Source organism: Setaria viridis, chromosome 4, assembly GCF_005286985.2.
Source record: "Setaria viridis chromosome 4, Setaria_viridis_v4.0, whole genome shotgun sequence".
NCBI classification, from domain to species: Eukaryota; Viridiplantae; Streptophyta; class Magnoliopsida; order Poales; family Poaceae; genus Setaria; species Setaria viridis.
This window is the reverse complement of record NC_048266.2, coordinates 3,540,533-3,559,058: the sequence shown is the minus strand read 5'-3', so window position 1 is coordinate 3,559,058 and position 18,526 is coordinate 3,540,533. Positions and strand designations below refer to the sequence as shown.

At 46.6% G+C, this 18,526-nt stretch overlaps 2 protein-coding genes and 1 pseudogene across 2 annotated transcripts; all 3 read right to left on the bottom strand.

Annotated features, from left to right (window-relative positions):
• Positions 1–581: 581 nt before the first annotated feature.
• Positions 582–1,992, bottom strand: LOC117852761 (uncharacterized). The gene is made up of 3 exons (XM_034735003.2): positions 1,868–1,992; positions 1,377–1,683; positions 582–1,280 (listed from the first exon to the last, which is right to left on the bottom strand). Exons 2-3 carry the CDS (start codon positions 1,662–1,664, stop codon positions 921–923), a joined length of 648 nt encoding a protein of 215 aa, XP_034590894.1. The 5' UTR covers positions 1,665–1,683; positions 1,868–1,992; the 3' UTR covers positions 582–920.
• Positions 1,993–10,234: 8,242 nt separating this feature from the next.
• On the bottom strand, positions 10,235–11,808 carry LOC117852469 (cinnamoyl-CoA reductase 1-like; annotated as a pseudogene).
• Positions 11,809–14,576: 2,768 nt separating this feature from the next.
• Positions 14,577–17,715, bottom strand: LOC117852760 (cinnamoyl-CoA reductase 1). The gene is made up of 4 exons (XM_034735001.2): positions 17,391–17,715; positions 17,104–17,258; positions 16,242–16,786; positions 14,577–15,040 (listed from the first exon to the last, which is right to left on the bottom strand). Exons 1-4 carry the CDS (start codon positions 17,566–17,568, stop codon positions 14,854–14,856), a joined length of 1,065 nt encoding a protein of 354 aa, XP_034590892.1. The 5' UTR covers positions 17,569–17,715; the 3' UTR covers positions 14,577–14,853.
• Between the last annotated feature and the right edge of the window lie 811 nt (positions 17,716–18,526).

The window sequence follows — 18,526 nt, the reverse complement described above, 5'->3', positions numbered from 1 at the left end:
TGTACAGGGAATAGCTGGCCCCTACGAGCGGTTCTGAACAAACCAGAAGCTCCAGGACCTTTCAGTTTTCAATAGTTTTATAATAAGCAACAACCGTGAAAGCAGTTTGGCTCGGTAATTTTTTTAAGAGCTGGGATCCACCTGCACCTGCACATGCATAGAGATATTTGGATTCTTGAGCATTTAATTTGGGACAAATTTTGAACCTTACAGGTACATTTAAAATGGGACGGAGGGAACGGAGGGAGTACCTATCTAGTTTTGGTACTTCACACTTTAGTCCCTACGAAATATCTATTTTACAACTATACATCAACACTTAGCTTGTTAGGTATAGTTTTTTCCTAACAAGTTCAGTGAAATGGACATTGCATTGCATTGCACATAGTTGGAGGTGGTTGCTACCATTCCACCACTGCATCGCATGTGCACTGCACACTGCTCTTTGCCAAATTTGGAGGCGGGGGACAAAAACCCTGCACGGCTCGGCTACCATTCCACCACTGCATGTCGGCATCCTCTGCGTGCTAGTAGCTTTGGTTGCCTTGCCGGTCAAAAAGGACACGACTCACATCTCCACGTACTTATCGAAGATCTTTAGCCTAATACTCACTTATTAAGCTGCCAAATGCAGGTTCCATACACAGTACATCTGTACATGGCAGCTTATTAGTACTGGTGAATACAATCTCAGACCAGTACACATTATTCTACTCCACACGACGACGTACTATGAGTCTACGACACTGGAGACTGGACTGATCACAATTGGTACCTCATGAGCAAGCAAGTCCCTTAATTTTATTGAGCTCATCCATGACGGAGCTTCCAGAGATCGATACGATCGAGCAGCTAGCTAGCTCTAATCTAGGTACGCTTGCAAGTTGCAAGGCATCATGCTTCCCCGGCCCGGACTGGGGCTACTCCTCTCCTCCGTCGCCGAGCTGGATGAGGAGGCAGAGGAAGCCGAGCAGGTCCAGCACCACTAGAAAGAAGCTCCCAACGACGTCGGCGGTGATGTACGCGTCCCCCGGTGCGGCGGCGAGGAAGATGCGGTCCACCCTGCCTTCCATGTAGTGGCCGGCGGCGGTGGCCACGAGCGCCAAGAAGGCCAGGGCCACGGCCCAGCGGCTCCGGCGCCGGCCCCGGCCCGTGAGCACCAGCGCCAGCGCCGCGGCGGCCGTCTGGGGCGCGCCGCACCACAGCTGCCCGCGCCACAGGGCGGTCGCCTCCGCCGCCGCCGCGTGGGTCACCTCCGCGCACCGGAACCACCACGTCGACTGCACGTGCGTGCGTGGGCATGTATGTTACTGCAACATCTATAAATCCAAGGATCGGAGTTGTTACTAGTATAGCGTTCATTGTATTGTTATTACCTTGGTGCAGGGGTTGCGGTTCATGATCAGCATGGCGACGGCGTTGCCGGCGAAGGAGATGGCGTTGGCGAGCGCCCACAGGCAGACAAACAGGACGGCCGGAGGCTTCTCCTTCTTGTCCATGGACGCCGGCGTTGGAGGAGAAAGCTTCACGTCCAGGACCACGGCCATGGCCAACAGAGGAGGCTGCTTCTTGTCGTCCATGGACGGAACAGGCAGCGGAGACGATGGTTCCTTCTCCATGGACACCTCCAACGGAGCTGCAGGCTTTCTCACCTTGTCCGCCATGGGTGATTCCGATCCCAAGCTACACACACGAGATGAACGGTGATGAGTTCTTCAATTAATTCGGTTCCGACCTAAATAGAAAGGAAACATAACACAACACTAGAAGAAAGATAGCTACAACTATGCTTGCCGGAGGATGAACACAACACTAGAAGGTCCAGGCGTCCAGCCAGGCACAGAAAGGGGAGGGAGAAAGGACTCACCGGCGGCGGCCGGGACGGAGGCGCTTGGCTCCTTTGCCTGGATCGGGTTCTACAGGAGGTGTTCAAGCAAGAGGAGAATCAGCAGAGAGCGCAAGTGAGGCCGGGAAGAAGAAGAGTGGGAGTGGCGAGGGTATAAAAAGAGAGGAGATGGCACGCCTGGACCCTACAACCCACTGCCTGCTCTCACACACCGGTCGACACGCGTCCAATGATCCATCGCTTTCCCTCCTCGGTCGTATTTGATTTTTACCACACCCTGAAGCTGAACTCCCGAAACCCTTTGCATCTTGTCGATCTCCTGTATGCTTGAGGCATGAGCTGCTGAGTTTTCAACGCGGTAACACGTTCATGCATTCAGTTATATATCTCCACTAGAAATATTTTTAGATTAAGGATAAAATCCGGCCTTTTATATTCACATGGTGGATATATACGGCAAAAGGTTACAAAAAATTCTTAAACTCTAATCCTCAATAATGAGGAGCTCAAAAACACAAGAAAGAAAACTCCAAGACAAAGAAAAAGATAGAAGACTAAGCTTCATTCTTCTTATTCGTCCATGCTTCTAACTTGCATTATCTTTATGTAGTACCAATCCATCACATCTTTCGTCTGCTTAGAAACTTGATGTCGGACTTGAATCTTTGTCTTCTATCGTTCGCACAACAGACTCCACCTTAGGTAATGAATGTTAGGCTAAAAGGACTTCCAAGGCGACGCCTCCAAGAAGGACACGACGTCGGAGACATTGTCGTTGCCCATCCAGTGAGCCGGAGTAAGGTTTTCACCTAGAAAACTGCTGACCTTGCATAAAGCATCACAACAAATGCCTCAAGGGAGGGAAACGACACCGTCATTGCTGACACCGACACAACAGTCGGGTAAAGCTTTCGCCTGTAACTCCTGCACGACCATATCATCACCACAACGAGAAATCTATCGACCTCCCGCCATACAGCGCGAAAGAGGTATCAAGGACCTGCCGGAGGCCGAGTACGTGGCCATATCCCAAGGACGGGCCGCCATACCCACAACCACCAGATGGCGGCGGGCAGGCCCTCGCGAGGATGAAGATCACAGCAGGCACAGTAGAGATGATCACGTCCACCGCACATCGACTACACACGGTGACGAAGAAAGGGTCGGGTCCTCCCACGATGGCACCGATGGCGGCCACTGGACCTGGGTGGCGGCAGCCACTCGATAGAGCCAGCAGCACTGCCGCACTGCCCTCAAAAGCAAGGCCCCACATGCCAATTTTAAATTTTGAAATGTCAATTCAATTTTAAATTTTGAAAAGCAATTGAATTGTGAATGTCAATTCAATTTTAAATTTTGAAATGTGAATTCTCAATAGGGATGCATGCATGTGAATTATTTGGCAAATTGTGAAATGGTAAATTGTATATTGCATGAGAAATAGTAAATACAAACTCCATATGGAAATATTTATAAATTTATCGCCTTTTAATTTATATGTAGAACTCGTAAATGGGTTCCTCACCATTTATACACCAAAGGGATGCATCGAATGAAGGTGATGTGTCCCAAAATGAAATGGACCAAATAGCATCCCAGATGCCGTCATGGGAGGACGAGGCAAACATTGGTGTAGGATCTAGGGACGAAAATAATAACGGACCGGAGATAGGAGCAGGGGTGTGGGTAGAGGGCGTGTGGCAAGATCCTCTAGATCCACACCCTTTGCCTCCAAGAGAAGGCCGTTCAATGGTGGATTTTGATCCGGATTACAATCCGAATCCAAGTGAGGTAATGACGAATCTATTTGCCGCCCAATATTTAGTGCACATTTCAATGTACTAAGTGTAATGACTTTGATTTGCTTAACTTTATGATTCATGTAGATGGCTCCCACCAGAAGGAGTAAACACCACCGCCGACCCCCTACCCCCAAGAAGAAGAACTTGAAGACAGTGGCACCTCGGCTCCCAAAACTGAAACTACAACCTCTGGGAGTCAAAGTAAAAAAAGACGGGGTGAGCGAGGAAGAAACCAATACCCTGAAGGCAAATGGAGAGTCGATGTTATCAGCCCAGCAGGAGAGCCCATAGAGCCTCCGATGGTGCATTCAAAGTTTCGGAACGCAATAGGAGCAATAATTAGAACAAAGGAGATTTTGGATCCCTCGATCTCTAATTGGCTCTTGGTTCCTGAGAGGAGGAAAGAAGCGATGTGGAAGCTTTTGAAACAAACATTTATTTTGCCTAGATTAGAAGAACTCAGGAAACGCGTAAAGCATTATGCCAGGAAGCAGCTCAGTGAAAGTTTCCGCTGGTGAAGGGGTGAGCTGAATGACAAGTATGTCAAAAAGAGCCTAACCCCCTTTAATGAATACGGGAGCATCACACCAGCCCAATGGGATGAGTTCGTAAGGCAAAAGAACTCTCCGGAAGCTTTAGCCCTAAGCTAGAGGGATAGAGAACTTGCGCTGAGCAACATACATAAAGTTCACCTTGGGCTGGGTGGGTACTGAGGGAAGATCAACAAGTGGCGGTAGGATAGGGAGGCACCAATAGCCGCAAGGGCAACCCGACCCTTTTGAAGGCTTAGATGAGCGTGGTTGGCAGTGGCTTGCAGCAAGGAAGCCTACAATAGTAGATGGTAAACCTACGTTCAACATCCAAAACAATCAGGTGGCAGAAAAGATATACGATCTTTTCGAGCGTAAGAGGAAAGGAGAGTTCATACCAAATAGGGATAAAGATGTGCTTAGTTTGGCCCTTGGGACGAAACAGCATGGAGGCCGCATCAAAGGGGTTTCCTCGAAGTTGACCATCAAGGATGGGTTCGAGAGGGGTAGGGCTACCTACAAGAGCCACTCCCGTTACAAGGACGATCTAAGAGAGGCGATAGAGAAAGCACTAGAAACTAGGTTTCAGGACTTTTTGCTAGCAACACTTGCAGAGCAGCAATAAAGCGGTGAGCCCAATATACAGATGTCGATGGTCATGATGTCACATCCGCTATTGGGCCAAGCGAGTACACAAGTTTATGCTTCGAGCAGCGTCAGCTTTATGATAGCACAACCATATCCGATAGATTCTATACGCATCAATACTCCTTGCTCGTTGCGCGTTCTGGTTGGCAGAGCTGGCAAGACAAAGGAGATTGCCAAGGGCCTTGCAATTCCGGTTGGCGGTTTGTTCAAGGGAAAAACTATCCCGCACCATTATGCATGCGTAACAGTGATTGAAATTAATTCAAACTATGATGATCACGAGATAGAAATTCCTACTACGGAAGGTATCCATTGCCTTGGACAAAGCATCGGCAATACCATACTGTGGCATAAACGAGATATCATACTATCTTTGGTTCCTTCTGAGCATGCACTTGTGGACTCGACACCGTCGGGTCCAGCACCAATGCCTACAGCATCAGAAGAACAACGGGTGGCCATACCACCAGATGTAACATCAGAAGAACAACGAATATCTACACCATCGGATGCAGCATCAGAAGAACAACGGGTGGCCACACCACCGGCATCCCCGGCTGCAGCATCAGAGCCGATGGATTGGCCGGAAGACCATCCACCACCTGCTCAAGTATCACCATAGCAACAACAGGTGGGCCTACTAGAGGAGCCACAGCAACAACAAGTACACCCGCAATTAGTGCCTCGAGTCATACGGGCTTACAAAAAGGAAGGATCAAACATTGCAGCAAGATGGCACACGAGCAACAAAGCAGCCAAGACGGCAGACAAGACGCAAGACATCCAACGGCTGGGATATTCCAAGCCCCACACTGGCACAAAGTACAACTTGGTCATTGGAGTCGATGACATACCAGATTTACTGGATTGTCCTTGAAAAATTGAGCATGGTAAATCGTTACTACCCGACTAGGCAATCGTCGGGATTTCAGGTGAAATGCAAAGGATGCACAATTGGTACACGAGGACATGTAGACTTGCTCAGAACCATATGAGCACGGTACCCACGGATGTGTTCAGACCTCTATTCGATGAGGATTTCAGCAAAATCTTCTTTGATTTTCAAGACATCCATGATGTGTTCTGTCTCTCAGAGCTAGAGTTACAGCTCGTCAGATTGTGGTGCATGTAAGTGCTTCATCGATGCTAATATCTTGTATATATGCTATGACCTACACATGTACTATGCATAACTAATTAATTGCGATACATTGCACTGGATGCAAGAAAATGGCGTGCATGTTGTAAAAGAGAAGGCCGGATATCTTGATCCTTATGCTATTTGCAAAGTTAGGAACAACTTCCCGAGCAAGTGGGGAGATGACCATGAAAAGCTAGGACAACATAAAAAAGCTACGAGGAGGGTTTCAGCCTACATAGCGTATATGATGACTAAGTGGCAAGATAGGCATTACATATGGGCGCCCTACAACTTCCAGTGAGTCTAAAGTTCTACCATTTGTTATAATATATACACTTGCTCCTTCGTGCCTGAAAAAACCTTATATAATATTTTTGTAGGGGTCACTGGATTACTTTTATGATACAACCAAAGAACGGAGTTGTGACCGTATTTCACTCATTGGATTATGACCAGAACACCTACAAAGAATTCATATTCATCCTACAAAAGTTAGTCTTATTGTGTACACTTACATTGTGCAAATTGCCCCCCTCCAAAGATTACATATAAACTAACTTCTAATTATTTTCAAAACAGGCTTACCAGCACTACATTACCAACGGAGGGATTCATAACCCCGAGAGACCGGTAGAAATGGTTGTATGCACAAACTTTCCATGCCACAAGCAACCATCTGGTTCTGTACACTGCGGGTATTACGTGTGCGAGTACATCAGGATGCCTGGGAGATACACAATTGATCCCGAATATGAAGGGGCTACCTTTCATATATAGGGATGTATATATATGTACATGGCATTCTTTTCCACCTATCTAACACTTCCTTAATTGTTTCGTGGATTTTAATTGCAGATTAGGCCTTGACTACATGATTCACGTCTCCAGGAGCAACAATTTCTAAATATAGATGCTGATTTATGTCATTTCATTTTGCGTGAAGTGGTAAACCCGATGGGTACCTATTATCACCCAAAACATGAATTAGCACAAGAAGATGAGTGGGAGAATCAAGAGTACCGCCAAGGCTAGCCTTCGTGAGTGGCAGAAAAATATGTTGTCAATGTGCACTCTAATGATGTATATATATGGTTCTATTTCCTTATTATTATTTTGTATGCTTAAATTGAATTTATGTAACATATATTCTATGTCGATCACTATAGCTTCTTCAATTCGGTCGCACACTAGACTGTTAGAGTGAAATTAGTGGGAACCAAAAGTTCTAAAAATTGGTGGGAAACAGATTCGACAAATTTAAATACCAATCGCTGAATTTTTTGGCAGGATCAATATTTCCAGGGGCGGGTGACGCCATCACCCGCCCCTGGAAACGGCTTTACAAGGATAAGCCTTTTACCCGCTCCTGCAAACAGCTATTTGTAGCTGCGAAAGCTAGAAGCGGGTGGCGCGTCCGCCCTTGCAAATGCCATTTCAACCGGTCCCTGGAAATCCTTCTGTGATAGTGTTTTCTCTCTCATTTCCACCCCTTGCTTGTTCCTTTTACTTTGGAGGGAGACTGATCAGTAGGGGCTTGGCCCTTGTGTTGTTTCCTTGAAGAAACACTGGATGGAGTAGGTAGGAGTAGATCGAGTGATGGGCATGTCCATCACGTTATCACTGCAAGCACCCACGCACCTTGCCCACGAGAAGCAAAAGCAAGGGCGCCCAGGCAAGCACGCCGTGCAGATGGTAGCACGCGTTTGCCAAAACATGCATGTGCTCTATCTTTGCCACAAGTTCAAGGGTAGGGTAACATCCAAAACACTGCACGTACGGTTGAGCTCGCTCGGGCCTTGTCGATGAGCTAAATCCAGCAGCTCGCCAGCCGGTGAAAAAGGCCGTGACCCACGCCTGTGGCTATCCTGTCTCGCCTCCCTGCGGAAACCTGCAAAATACAAACCATTATTCAGAGGACATGGTATGTACATGCATCACATGCATGGATGGTGTTCATATGGTTGGTAGGTCATCAAATTCACAACTAGCTATTTACACTGCTGCCATGCATGCATGGATGCTGCATCAGCAATTTAGAACATTGTAACAGTATATAGTGGCATGTTCCTAAATTTCGGTCGAGCTAGCGAGTTTTGTAGTGAGCTTTGTTCAAATTCAGAACATTTGGATTAAGTACGACCTTATTCTTGTTTAGTTAAGAGTGATTCCATTATCGAGCTAACAAGACGAGTTTTATCTATGCAAATTAAGCGTATACCTCACAATTCCAAATTAACCATTTTATGCTTTGAAGTAAAAAAACCCCCAGAAATCTTGAATAAACAAGTTCGCCTACCATTTCAACCAAAGAAAAAAAAAAGGTTGTGTCTACCAAGAATTGAGTTTCCTTTTGGCCAGCCCTCGCACGTATTCTTCATCAGTTACATTTTATTTTGTTTGCGTTACAATTACAACTCCGAACTTAGCTACACAGTTACAATGAACCCTTATATTATTAGAAGAATATACGTTTTAACTTACCTGCTTCTGTTGAAACAACTCGATCGGCGCATGGCATATACTTGAGCTAGCTATGATCAAGTAATGACAACGACTAAGCGATGGCCGGGCGCCTTCAACACTGCTAGCTGGCGCATGTTCAGATCTCCGGAAGCTCTCTGGATCGATCGGCATCACACTAGGATAGGCGTATATCATCCTATTCGTATGGTAATAAGGACAAAGCTAGCCGGAGAAAGATATATGTAGCTATCTTTTGCACATTTCTGGTAACACGCTATGGCCATTTCACTTCGGGTGCACATGGCCTGACGAACTGCGAAGCAGACATGGACGGCCACCGACTACACGCGACCAACTGCGCAGACGTGCATATGTAGAGAGTACTATGGTGATTTATCACACGATGGCGGAAGCAGCTTCATTTTAACCCGTGCTCCCAGCACGTATGGGCTAGCAATTTTATGAGACATAAATATTTTAAAATACACATAAGTTCTAGAAACCCATGGATAAATTTGTAGCCCACGTCCAAAATCAAAATGTCTTAGCAATTTTGCTCTCTCATATGTTCATTTTCTTCGTTTAAAAAACATAATGTTCATCTTCTAACATAAGACCCTTTGTTCATCAGATGCTTTGTAATAATCTTTACCATGCTGTGATAGACTTGGCTACCGAATACTTTAAATATTTCCATACTCATTGTCCTTTTCCTTTTTGCATCGCGCGATCATGTGTGTTTGACGTATGCTTAAACTAAAACACGTTAGATCTTGTTGCAACTAGCTCGTATATTGTGACTCTCTAGTTTCGATCTTACATCCTGCAATTAGTAATAGAAGTTATTTCCTCCCCATGTTAAGTTAAAACTCTAGCACTTTGTGTGCCTATTGTCCCATACCCTTCTTCTATCTCGCCCTCTCCCAGTGCACTCCTTGCCGGTGCACTGATTGGTGTGCTGCCGGTTTGGAGGTTGGTTTGGAGCGGTGTGTCTTGGTGGCGGTCAGTCACGCATAGCGTTGGCAAAATTCGGTGCCTGGACGTATGTCTTCCTTTGCTTGGGTTTGTGTTGGTGCTCCTACGTGTGCGACACGGTATTTAGTTGTTTTCTATAGTTTATTTTCGGTTGCCTGATTATGGCCTCTTAGGGATATAATTTTGTATTTTTTTCTTCTATAAAAATAGAAATGCACTCGTCAAGTATTGTTCGTAGTCAAGTGTTGTTCGTTAAAAAAAAAGGATTGTCGGTCCCAGATTACACTCTTAGTTAGAGGCTCTTTGGTGGTGCTCCGCACACTTGACTTCAGCTCCTAATTCACTACACAAAACTATAGCACGGGGTGAAAATGGCTCCAACTCCTTGCAATTTGACCTAGGGGACAGAAGGAGCACCCGAAGCCACTTTCTTGGCTCCTTTACAGTTGTACAGTGATGGAGCCATAGTCACGAGGAACCTAGCCAAACAAGACCTATATAGTCACATAAATAAGCATTACAGTTTGCACCATACAGTCTGAGATCTTGAATTCGCTCCGTCAAAGAACTTTGTTGTTGAAGACGAAAATTGGCAAGGACCAAATGTGTTGCAGCAAAAATTAAGGCATATTTGTGTTGCTTTATGTCCTTTATTGGGGAACAAGGACCGACATACAAGTTCACATTGCTGATTACTTTTTGCATTCTTTAATGCAACTTTCAGTACTTAATTTAGGAACATATTATATACATACACACACATTATTCTCCACCCATGCGCCACCTGCAGTTTTACAACGTAAGCCACTAAAGAGTAACAAGCCATATGCTAATGGACTGGGAGGATGCCCTTCTGGAAGCAGATGACGGTTTCGTACAGGGCCTGCCTGGTTGGGTATCTTGCATCGCAAGAAGGCTGCTTCCTGAGGTTCACCTCGTCAGAGCACCTGCGACGCAACGCAAGAACGGTATATACACTAATCAAGCTTAGCTAAGACGCGTGTAGTATATGTTCCGTGATGACGGCAGGAATGGCCGAAAATTTAGAATCTTCTTAGGAATCGTTCAGATTTTTTTTAAGAAAAAAGGAATCGTTCGGATGGAGTTAAACACACGAAACCTGCTGACCTATGCATTGGGCAGAAGGATCATCACTGAACTATATATTCACACATCATTACCATTGAAACTATCATGCACGTACTTATCCGTAATTTGGTACATGTACACGTGTGGCGTGTGTACTGCTGTAAATAAGAATTATTCCAAGAGCAGCAAGAAATTCTCCAAACTCCACTGTCACCCTCATTTCCTAAGCAAAAAAGTCAAATTAATGTTCAACTATAGTCCATAGACGTGCCACCAGGAGGAGTCGTCACAATCACATCAGCCTCGTACCGTATCGCACGAAATCGACATACTCGGCAACAGATTTCACGATCGGTTCAGCAGTATGTGAACTCCATTGCCAACACTTTCGTCAGCCTTGATAGCACGTGAGCATCATACATTGACAAATTCTCATGCTTTTAATTAAATTTTCCTTCAAACTTTTGAAAAAATTATAAACAAAACAGAGAAAAGCCTGAGAATAATCGAGTCAGCGGTCAACCCTACCGACTGAGTTCTGAGTACTGACCTATCGGGGACGGCGGGTACCCCGGGAAGAAGCGGCGGAGGATCCCGACGACGTCCCCCTGAGAAGCACGGCGTCGGAGCAGGTGTAACGGCCGGCGGCGCCGGGCGCCTCGAAGACGAGGACGTGCGCGCCGGCGGCGTCGCGGACGTGGACGTACCCCTGCACGGCGTTGGCGAACGTCGTCATCGACCCGTCGAGGTACTTAGCACGTGCGCCAGGCTGGCGTTCACCGCCGGCTGCAGCGCCGGGTCCTGCACCAGCACCGGCACCACCAGTCCACCACCACCAGGTCCACCCCGCGCGCCGCCGCCTTCCCGTAGCAGTACCAGTTCTGACATGTGACATCACAATTCACAGCGGCGACGGTGATCGAGCATATGTATGCATGCGAATCAGCGGCGCCGATATCCTCGATGATGGAGATGGTATAGGATTTCAAACCTTGGTGTTCTTGCAGAATTCGAGGTCGCTCCAGCACGACTCGTCTCCGACGGCGTCCGGCGAGCGGTTGGGATCCACGGCGACTGCGCCGATGGACGACGTCAGCACGGCGCGGCGAACCGTGCCGGCCTCTGCCGCGGCATCGATGACGTAGGGTTTTTTTTTTTTTGAGGTCCTGGCAAACCTGCGTAACCAGGCAGCGCCCTCAGGCATTCGATTACAAGCGCATGGGGCTAGATCGAGCTGCCCTGGCTCAGTCATCTCCGCCCAAGCTGAAACCAAACAAGCCCGTAGCGTGTGCCCTGCACCACCGGCTCCAGCATTTTTCTCCTGCGTGTGGATTTTATGAGCTACAGCCGTGCGGTGTGGCTAGATGCGGTAAAGGACTAAAGGTTTACTGAAGAGCAGTGGTGGGCCCAACTGCAAGCAGTGATTCTCATAGAAAGTTGGGATATATATTGTCCGATAAAAAAAATTAGGATGCACTCATAATTCTGGTTTAAATATATAAACCCTCTGTTCCAAAATGTTAACCATTTTAATTTTATCCTAACTCAAACTTCTCTAACTTTGATAAAATTTATAAAAAGATGCAGCAAAATGTACAATATCAACTTAATTTCATTAAACCCTTAGCGTATTTATTTGGTATCACAGATATTAAAATATATTCTTTTATTTTTTTTTGCATAAATTTGGTAAAAGTTAGAGAAGTTCTACTTAGGATAAAATTAAAGAGTCTTGCATTTGTAAAGGATGTAGATCACTCGGTTGGCCTTAAGCTTATACATAAAAACCATTTAATAAAGCAAAAACCTTATACATATGAAGATGCTAAAGAAGACGCGAGCATAGCATTTCTCCTCTATCGTGTTCTATATCGGGTTTGGACTTTGTAGATTAAAATAAAATCAACATAAGTTTATACTTTTAGTCTAACTCAAAACTGGGGGACTTTTGCTTATCTCTAGGAATTCTTAATTTGAAGCTCTGTCCGACAGGCCCTTCAATCGAGTCATCGGCATGCCACCTTTTCCCTCGTAATATTAATAAGTTCTCTTTGCTTGATAAGAACCAATATAAAGCTTAACTCCAACTATGCCTTTCTACACCTATCTGTTGCTGGATCTGTGTCGTCTCAGCTCGTAAGCTTGGGTTTGGCGGATTGTTGCTAAGCATCTTTAACGATCCCCCGCCACTACCTTAGCATTGCTCTCTTAGCCCTTACTGTTAGTTTAAACCACTGCGTTCTAGCCCTAGTGGACCATATGAAACCCAAATCCTCAATCTAACCCCCTGCACCCCCTCTCCCACCTTGCTCATGCCAATAGCAACTAACTTATCATCGCACTAGCTTTTTTTTTTTTTTGCTAAATTCATACCTCTGATATAACATCTTTAAAATATTTCATGCATCCCAATTGTGCCTTTCTTAAAAAGGAGACGTGTCAGGTTTTTTTAAGGTAATTTCATCATTTTGAGTATAGTAGTCGTAGTACTATAGCCTAGATTCAAATGGACAACTCGAAATCCTCCCAGCAGCTGACGGGACGTTTTGTAGATAATGGATAAAAATCCGGCATCTATATCCACATGTGGATATACACAGCCAAATTCTAGCTCTGATTTCTATATAAGCTGCCTGGACTATTTCACCCTAATTTTCCTGAAGCACGTGCTTTGAGCCTTTGACGAATAAACGTGCTAATGTGATGTACTAAAGCAAACTCTCTAGCTTGCAAGCATGTAACTTGTGTATGTGATTCACCTTTCAATTTTTCCGGTTATAAAACTTGTAAATGGTCACATCCTATACCATCACATGAAGAATTGACTGCTTTAGTTTTTAGCTCAAATGTTCTCAATAGCTATGACCTATTGTGACTGATTCTCAATCCTGCGGTAATCACCACGTATTTATTTCCGTGATGAACGAAAACCGGCTGTTAATGTTGACAGGTTACTGTTAGTTGTTGTGTACTACTCAAGGTCCTGCAGTTCTTTCTCTAAAATCATCTAACATCCCAAAGCATGTATCTACAGATGAACGCGAACGCATCATCATTTCCTTTGTCACTCATCTTCTTTTTAAAGGCATACTCATCTTCCAGTCTTGCAAGCAATGCATCATGGCCTCATGGGCAGGACAGCTTGGAGTATGACAACGAGTAGTACTATTGTTTACTGATCAACGGCCGGTGACGCCAGTCTTGCGGCGAAGTATTTGGCACGACATGTATGCGTATAAGGAAGAAGCTAATGGTGTAGCGGCCTGTTCGCTTCAGCTTATTCAGCCGGCTTATCAGCTACCAAACAGTGTTTTCCTCTCACAACAAATCAGCCATTTCAGCTTTTCAGCCGGCTTATAAGCTGAAGCGAACAGGCCTACGACTATTTGAGGATTTGAAGTCATTGCTAGAGCTAATCAAGGAGCATTGTATGCTGGGGTATACCGGCCGGCATCTCCAATCAGGAAAGCAACTGAAACGAGGCTTCGGTGATAGCTGTGGATAGTCTTTGGTCACACTAATTAAAATCAAGCATAAATCCTTTGAGGGAACACCAAGGAAAATAATTAAAAGAATCTCGCATCAGTCTTACATACTCTATCTCTCTCGAAAAGTCTCCGATCAGCTGACCGAAAACATTGAAATTTTCAGTAGATGTGTGCATCCATCTAGCTCATGAGGTTCAGGAGGTGAGCACAGAGGGCGTTAGGCGCTGGAAAGAAGGAAAGTAGCTCGACCAATGGATGGAAATCAGATGAGTGCTCGACACTGAACTTCTACTGAATAATCCTCTCTAGTTTGAAGTCATGAGTCATGACTAGGCTGGAGACATGATGTTCCCTATATACATGATGGACAACTGGACATGAACTCAGTAATTACTTGTAACATTTGAATATCGAATATTTAGCAGGAAAATGTTCTCTGATCATCTAAAAAAGCATTATTCCTTACCATGCAAACAAGGTCAAAAAAAGAAGTCGGCAGTCTTAAGACGAGGGTGGCCAACAATTTGTTGGTGCATAGCTGAAAAATTGCGGCACATTAAAGTTGTGGCACGAACCAAGCACTACTACTCATGATAAATTGGAAAAAGTTTGGCAAACGGTTGTACTCAAACAAATATAGTAGTATCATACTACATGCCATCTCCTTTCATTTGCTTATTTAGAGACCAAACCTATCTACAGACATAGAAACCCAATTGCTAATTACTGTCGAATCTTAACGCTCTGATCACTTGAGCCCACAATGGTACATAATTCTTTTTTTAACCAAACCGATCGACGAACTGAAATGATAGTTTGCATGCCATATGCTGATTGTTTCTGCAGGGCCAGCCTTGCTGGATTGTGTAGATCAGGGCTGCGGGGATGACGACAGGGCAGGGGCAGCAGCAGGGACTGGCAGGATGCCCTTCTCCTGGAAGCATATGACGGTCTCGTACAGGGCCTGCGCCGTCGGCGTGAACTCCAGGCCCAGATCCCTCAGCCGCTGGTTCGATATCTTGTACGGCTTCTTCCTTGGGTTCACCTCGTCAGAGCACCTGCAACGCAATGCAATCGAAGAACAGCTAGTAAGTAATACACTCCTACCAGCTTAGCTCTTCGGTTGGTAGATGAGATGTTAGCAACATCTGTCAAGCAGGTGCAGGAGATCGGTATCATTCATTCTTCTGAAGATTCATTCAGAATATATATATATATATATATATATATATATATATATATATATATATATATATATATGTATGTATGTATGTATGTATGTATGTATGTATGTATGTATGTATGTATGTATGTATGTATGTATGTATGTATGTATGTATGTATGTATGTATGTATGTATGTATGTATGTATGTATGTATGTATGTATGTATGTATGTATGTATGTATGTATGTATATGTGTGTGTGTGTGTGTGCATATATTTGACTAGAGCATAATTGAAGATCTTGAATTCTTAATCCTGAAATATTTTTTACTCATGTTTCCCATTTTATAGATTGTGCATGATTCATTATATTTCAAGGAAAAACGAATTCAAGCGTATTTTTTGCGCAATTTTAAGGGTTGCTGCTATATGTACAACCACGTCAGCTTAAATGACCATCTCGTTGTTGGTTCATTAATAAACTAAAGGCATTTGATTACTTGGTTAAAAACGTGCTTGTACAAACGGATTGTATACATGAATCATTCCCTAATTTTAAAGTACTGTTTAGCTAGCTGCATAAAGTTTGAAAAACCAAAAAGGTCCTGCAGTTTCGTGTGTCAAGCAAAAGTCAGATGTTTTACAGCAAAAGGAATTTACAATCCCTGATTGATTGATCCTCATCGTTGATCGACGAAAAAGGCGAAAAATAATGGCAAAAGCGTCTCAATAAGTGTCAAATATGTAGCCAAGAAGTGCCCAGCCATTGGACTCCGATACACCAAAAGAAAGACTCGGCCAAATATTTCACCATCGTTTTTTGAAGTATGTCCTACGTAACTCTACCGCCAGGAACCAGCACTTTCATCCTTGACAAAGTGACGCACCTGCACTTGCTATCCAAATCCGCAGCCCATAAAATTCAAACAAAACTCGCACGTGAGCACTATCTATTGACAACTTGACACGTTTTTATCTTTCCACTTTGCCATTTGAATTCTAAAGCGATAGACAGCGACACGCATGCATTAATTATTCACCTCTTGAATGAAATTAACTTGAAAGCAGCTAGCTATCTCAGGTGCGTCACTGACCTTTCCGGGACGGGGTACTCGGGGAAGAACTTGCGGAGGGTCCTGACGACGTCCTCGCGGTGGAGCACGGCGTCGGCGCAGAGGTACCGGCCGGCGGCGCCGGGCGCCTCGAAGACGCGGACGTGCGCGTCGGCGGCGTCGCGGACGTGGACGTACGCCTGCACGGCGTTGGCGTACGTGCTCACCGACCCGTCGAGGTACTTGAGCACGTGCATGAGGCTGGCGTTCACCGCCGGCTGCAGCGCCGGGCCCTGCACCAGCACCGGGTTCACCACCACCAGGTCCACCCCGCGCGCCGCCGCCGCCTCCCACGCCGCCTTCTCCGCCGCCGCCTTCCCGTAGCAGTACCAGTTCCTGGTGGCCTTGCAGAAGTCGAGGTCGCTCCAGCACGACTCGTCCACGACGGCGTCCGCCGCGCGGTTCGGGTCCATGGCGACGGCGCCGATCGACGACGTCAGCACCACGCGGCGGACCGTGCCGCCGGCCTCCGCCGCGGCGTCGATGACGTGGCGCGTGCCCCGCACCGCCGGCTCCACCATTTGCTCCTGCGCGTGGGGACCACCTTATCATCATGTGGGGCTACATGCATGCATGCACGCCATGCAACTTTGGATTTGGATGAGCACGGAACAGCTATCGATCTACAGGTCACTGAGGAGTGGGCCTAAGTGCACAAATCTTGAAATTAAATTTTGAGGATTTCGTGATCTCGTACATAATCTCTTGCCTCCTTCGGCGGATTCCGTGTTTAATTACCAGCTAGTAACCGTCCCTACGGGCCGGGATACGCGACACGTTGCGGACGACTACAACGGATCGATACAGCTTTCCGTTTCACAAATCATGTCTACGTGGCACGTACCGGGTCGTCGGTCACCGGCGACGCGGTGTGGAAGACGCCGTGGCAGCCGGCGACGGCCGCCCTTATGGCGTCGTAGTCGAGCAGGTCGGCCCGGCACAGCTCCAGCCGCTCCGCCGCGCCGGGGAGCGCCCTCAGGTGCGCGTTCTTCGCGTCATCTGTCTCACCATGGAGGGAAAGAGACAAAATATACCAGCTCATCAATAATGGCAACAAAATAAAATAAATCAAGCACGGGAGGTTATCACTGCGTCGTCGATGATGAAGGAGAACGTCCGTCCGATGCGTACCAGGGTTGCGCACGGTGCCCCTGACGGCGTATCCCCGCTCGAGCAGGAGCTTGACGATCCACGACCCGATGTACCCGCCGGCGCCGGTCACGCACACCGTCTGCCCGCACCCGGGCGGCGCCGCCGGCACCACCTCCTCCTCTGCCGCCGCCGCGTCGCCGCCGTCGACGGGCGTCATGTCGATCACGCGCCCTCGCCCGCGGCCAGCCGGCTACTGCGTTGCTGTTACTGGCAGGTGAAATTAAACAACCCTCCAAGGGGTTAGCTAGGCTATCTTTCTCCCTCTCTCCCTCGGCTGCCTCTCTCTATCTGTGTGTTTGGTGAGGTATTTATAGGTGACACTTCGGGTTGTTTCCGCCGAGAGCCTGGCTGGAGTTGGTGGCGTGGTGGTAGCGGACTAGCAGTGGTAGTGGTAGGGGATCTCTCCCCCTGGGTTCGCCTGTTTCCGGTGCGCGTTCGTCATGGCATTGACACGGTCAGGTCTAGTCTTAACACAGTCTGCCCTAGTCACTACTCCGGAGACGCAGCGACGACGGGCACCTGCCTGCCAATCGACATCGCACATGTTTTAGGTACACTCACAAGAAGGATGTTTTCTGGCTTGCTTTTCGCAAAGACTTACCGGCAAAGCAAAGTGCCATGTTGCTCAGGAAAAGAAAAAAAAAAGAAGCAAAGTGACATGATAGAACGCGTCATCTGTCTATTAGATACTCGCTGCATCTTCGAACAACGATTCCTTGATTCTTAATTGCATTACATATAGTGATGATCACCGGTGTACATGAATCTCGTGCTATGATTCTCCATGATCCGGCGATGTCGGTGCGACGGTGCCCTGCACACGGTTCATTCGGAGAAGGACCCAGCTAGTACTAGTATAATCATATCTGAACTGCTTTTGTTGTACGGGGATATACGGTACGGTGCATCATGCAAAAATGGTACCTGATCATGTCTTCAAATGTGCTGAGCATGCCTGCACGATTTCGTGCTGCCGCTAAGCATCTCAAAGCGCAGCTTGACGTGGCGTAAACCGTAAAGCTGCCCCTAAATGAAATAAAGAAACGTGGTGTGAGGCAAACCAGCACCAGCTCGATCGATCCACTGTGATCAGCGCTCAGGTGCTTAGCTTGTGA

Excerpts from the sequence above, each read along its gene's own strand:
- LOC117852761 (XM_034735003.2), bottom strand. The coding sequence starts at position 1,664 with ATGGCGGACAAGGTGAGAAAGCCTGCAGCTCCGTTGGAGGTGTCCATG. Across the intron at positions 1,281-1,376 it reads ACCGCAACCCCTGCACCAAG|TCGACGTGGTGGTTCCGGTG; the intron begins GTAATAACAATA and ends ACGCACGTGCAG.
- LOC117852760 (XM_034735001.2), bottom strand. The coding sequence starts at position 17,568 with ATGACGCCCGTCGACGGCGGCGACGCGGCGGCGGCAGAGGAGGAGGTG. Across the intron at positions 17,259-17,390 it reads GGGCACCGTGCGCAACCCTG|ATGACGCGAAGAACGCGCAC; the intron begins GTACGCATCGGA and ends ATGGTGAGACAG. Across the intron at positions 16,787-17,103 it reads CGCCGGTGACCGACGACCCG|GAGCAAATGGTGGAGCCGGC; the intron begins GTACGTGCCACG and ends CCCCACGCGCAG.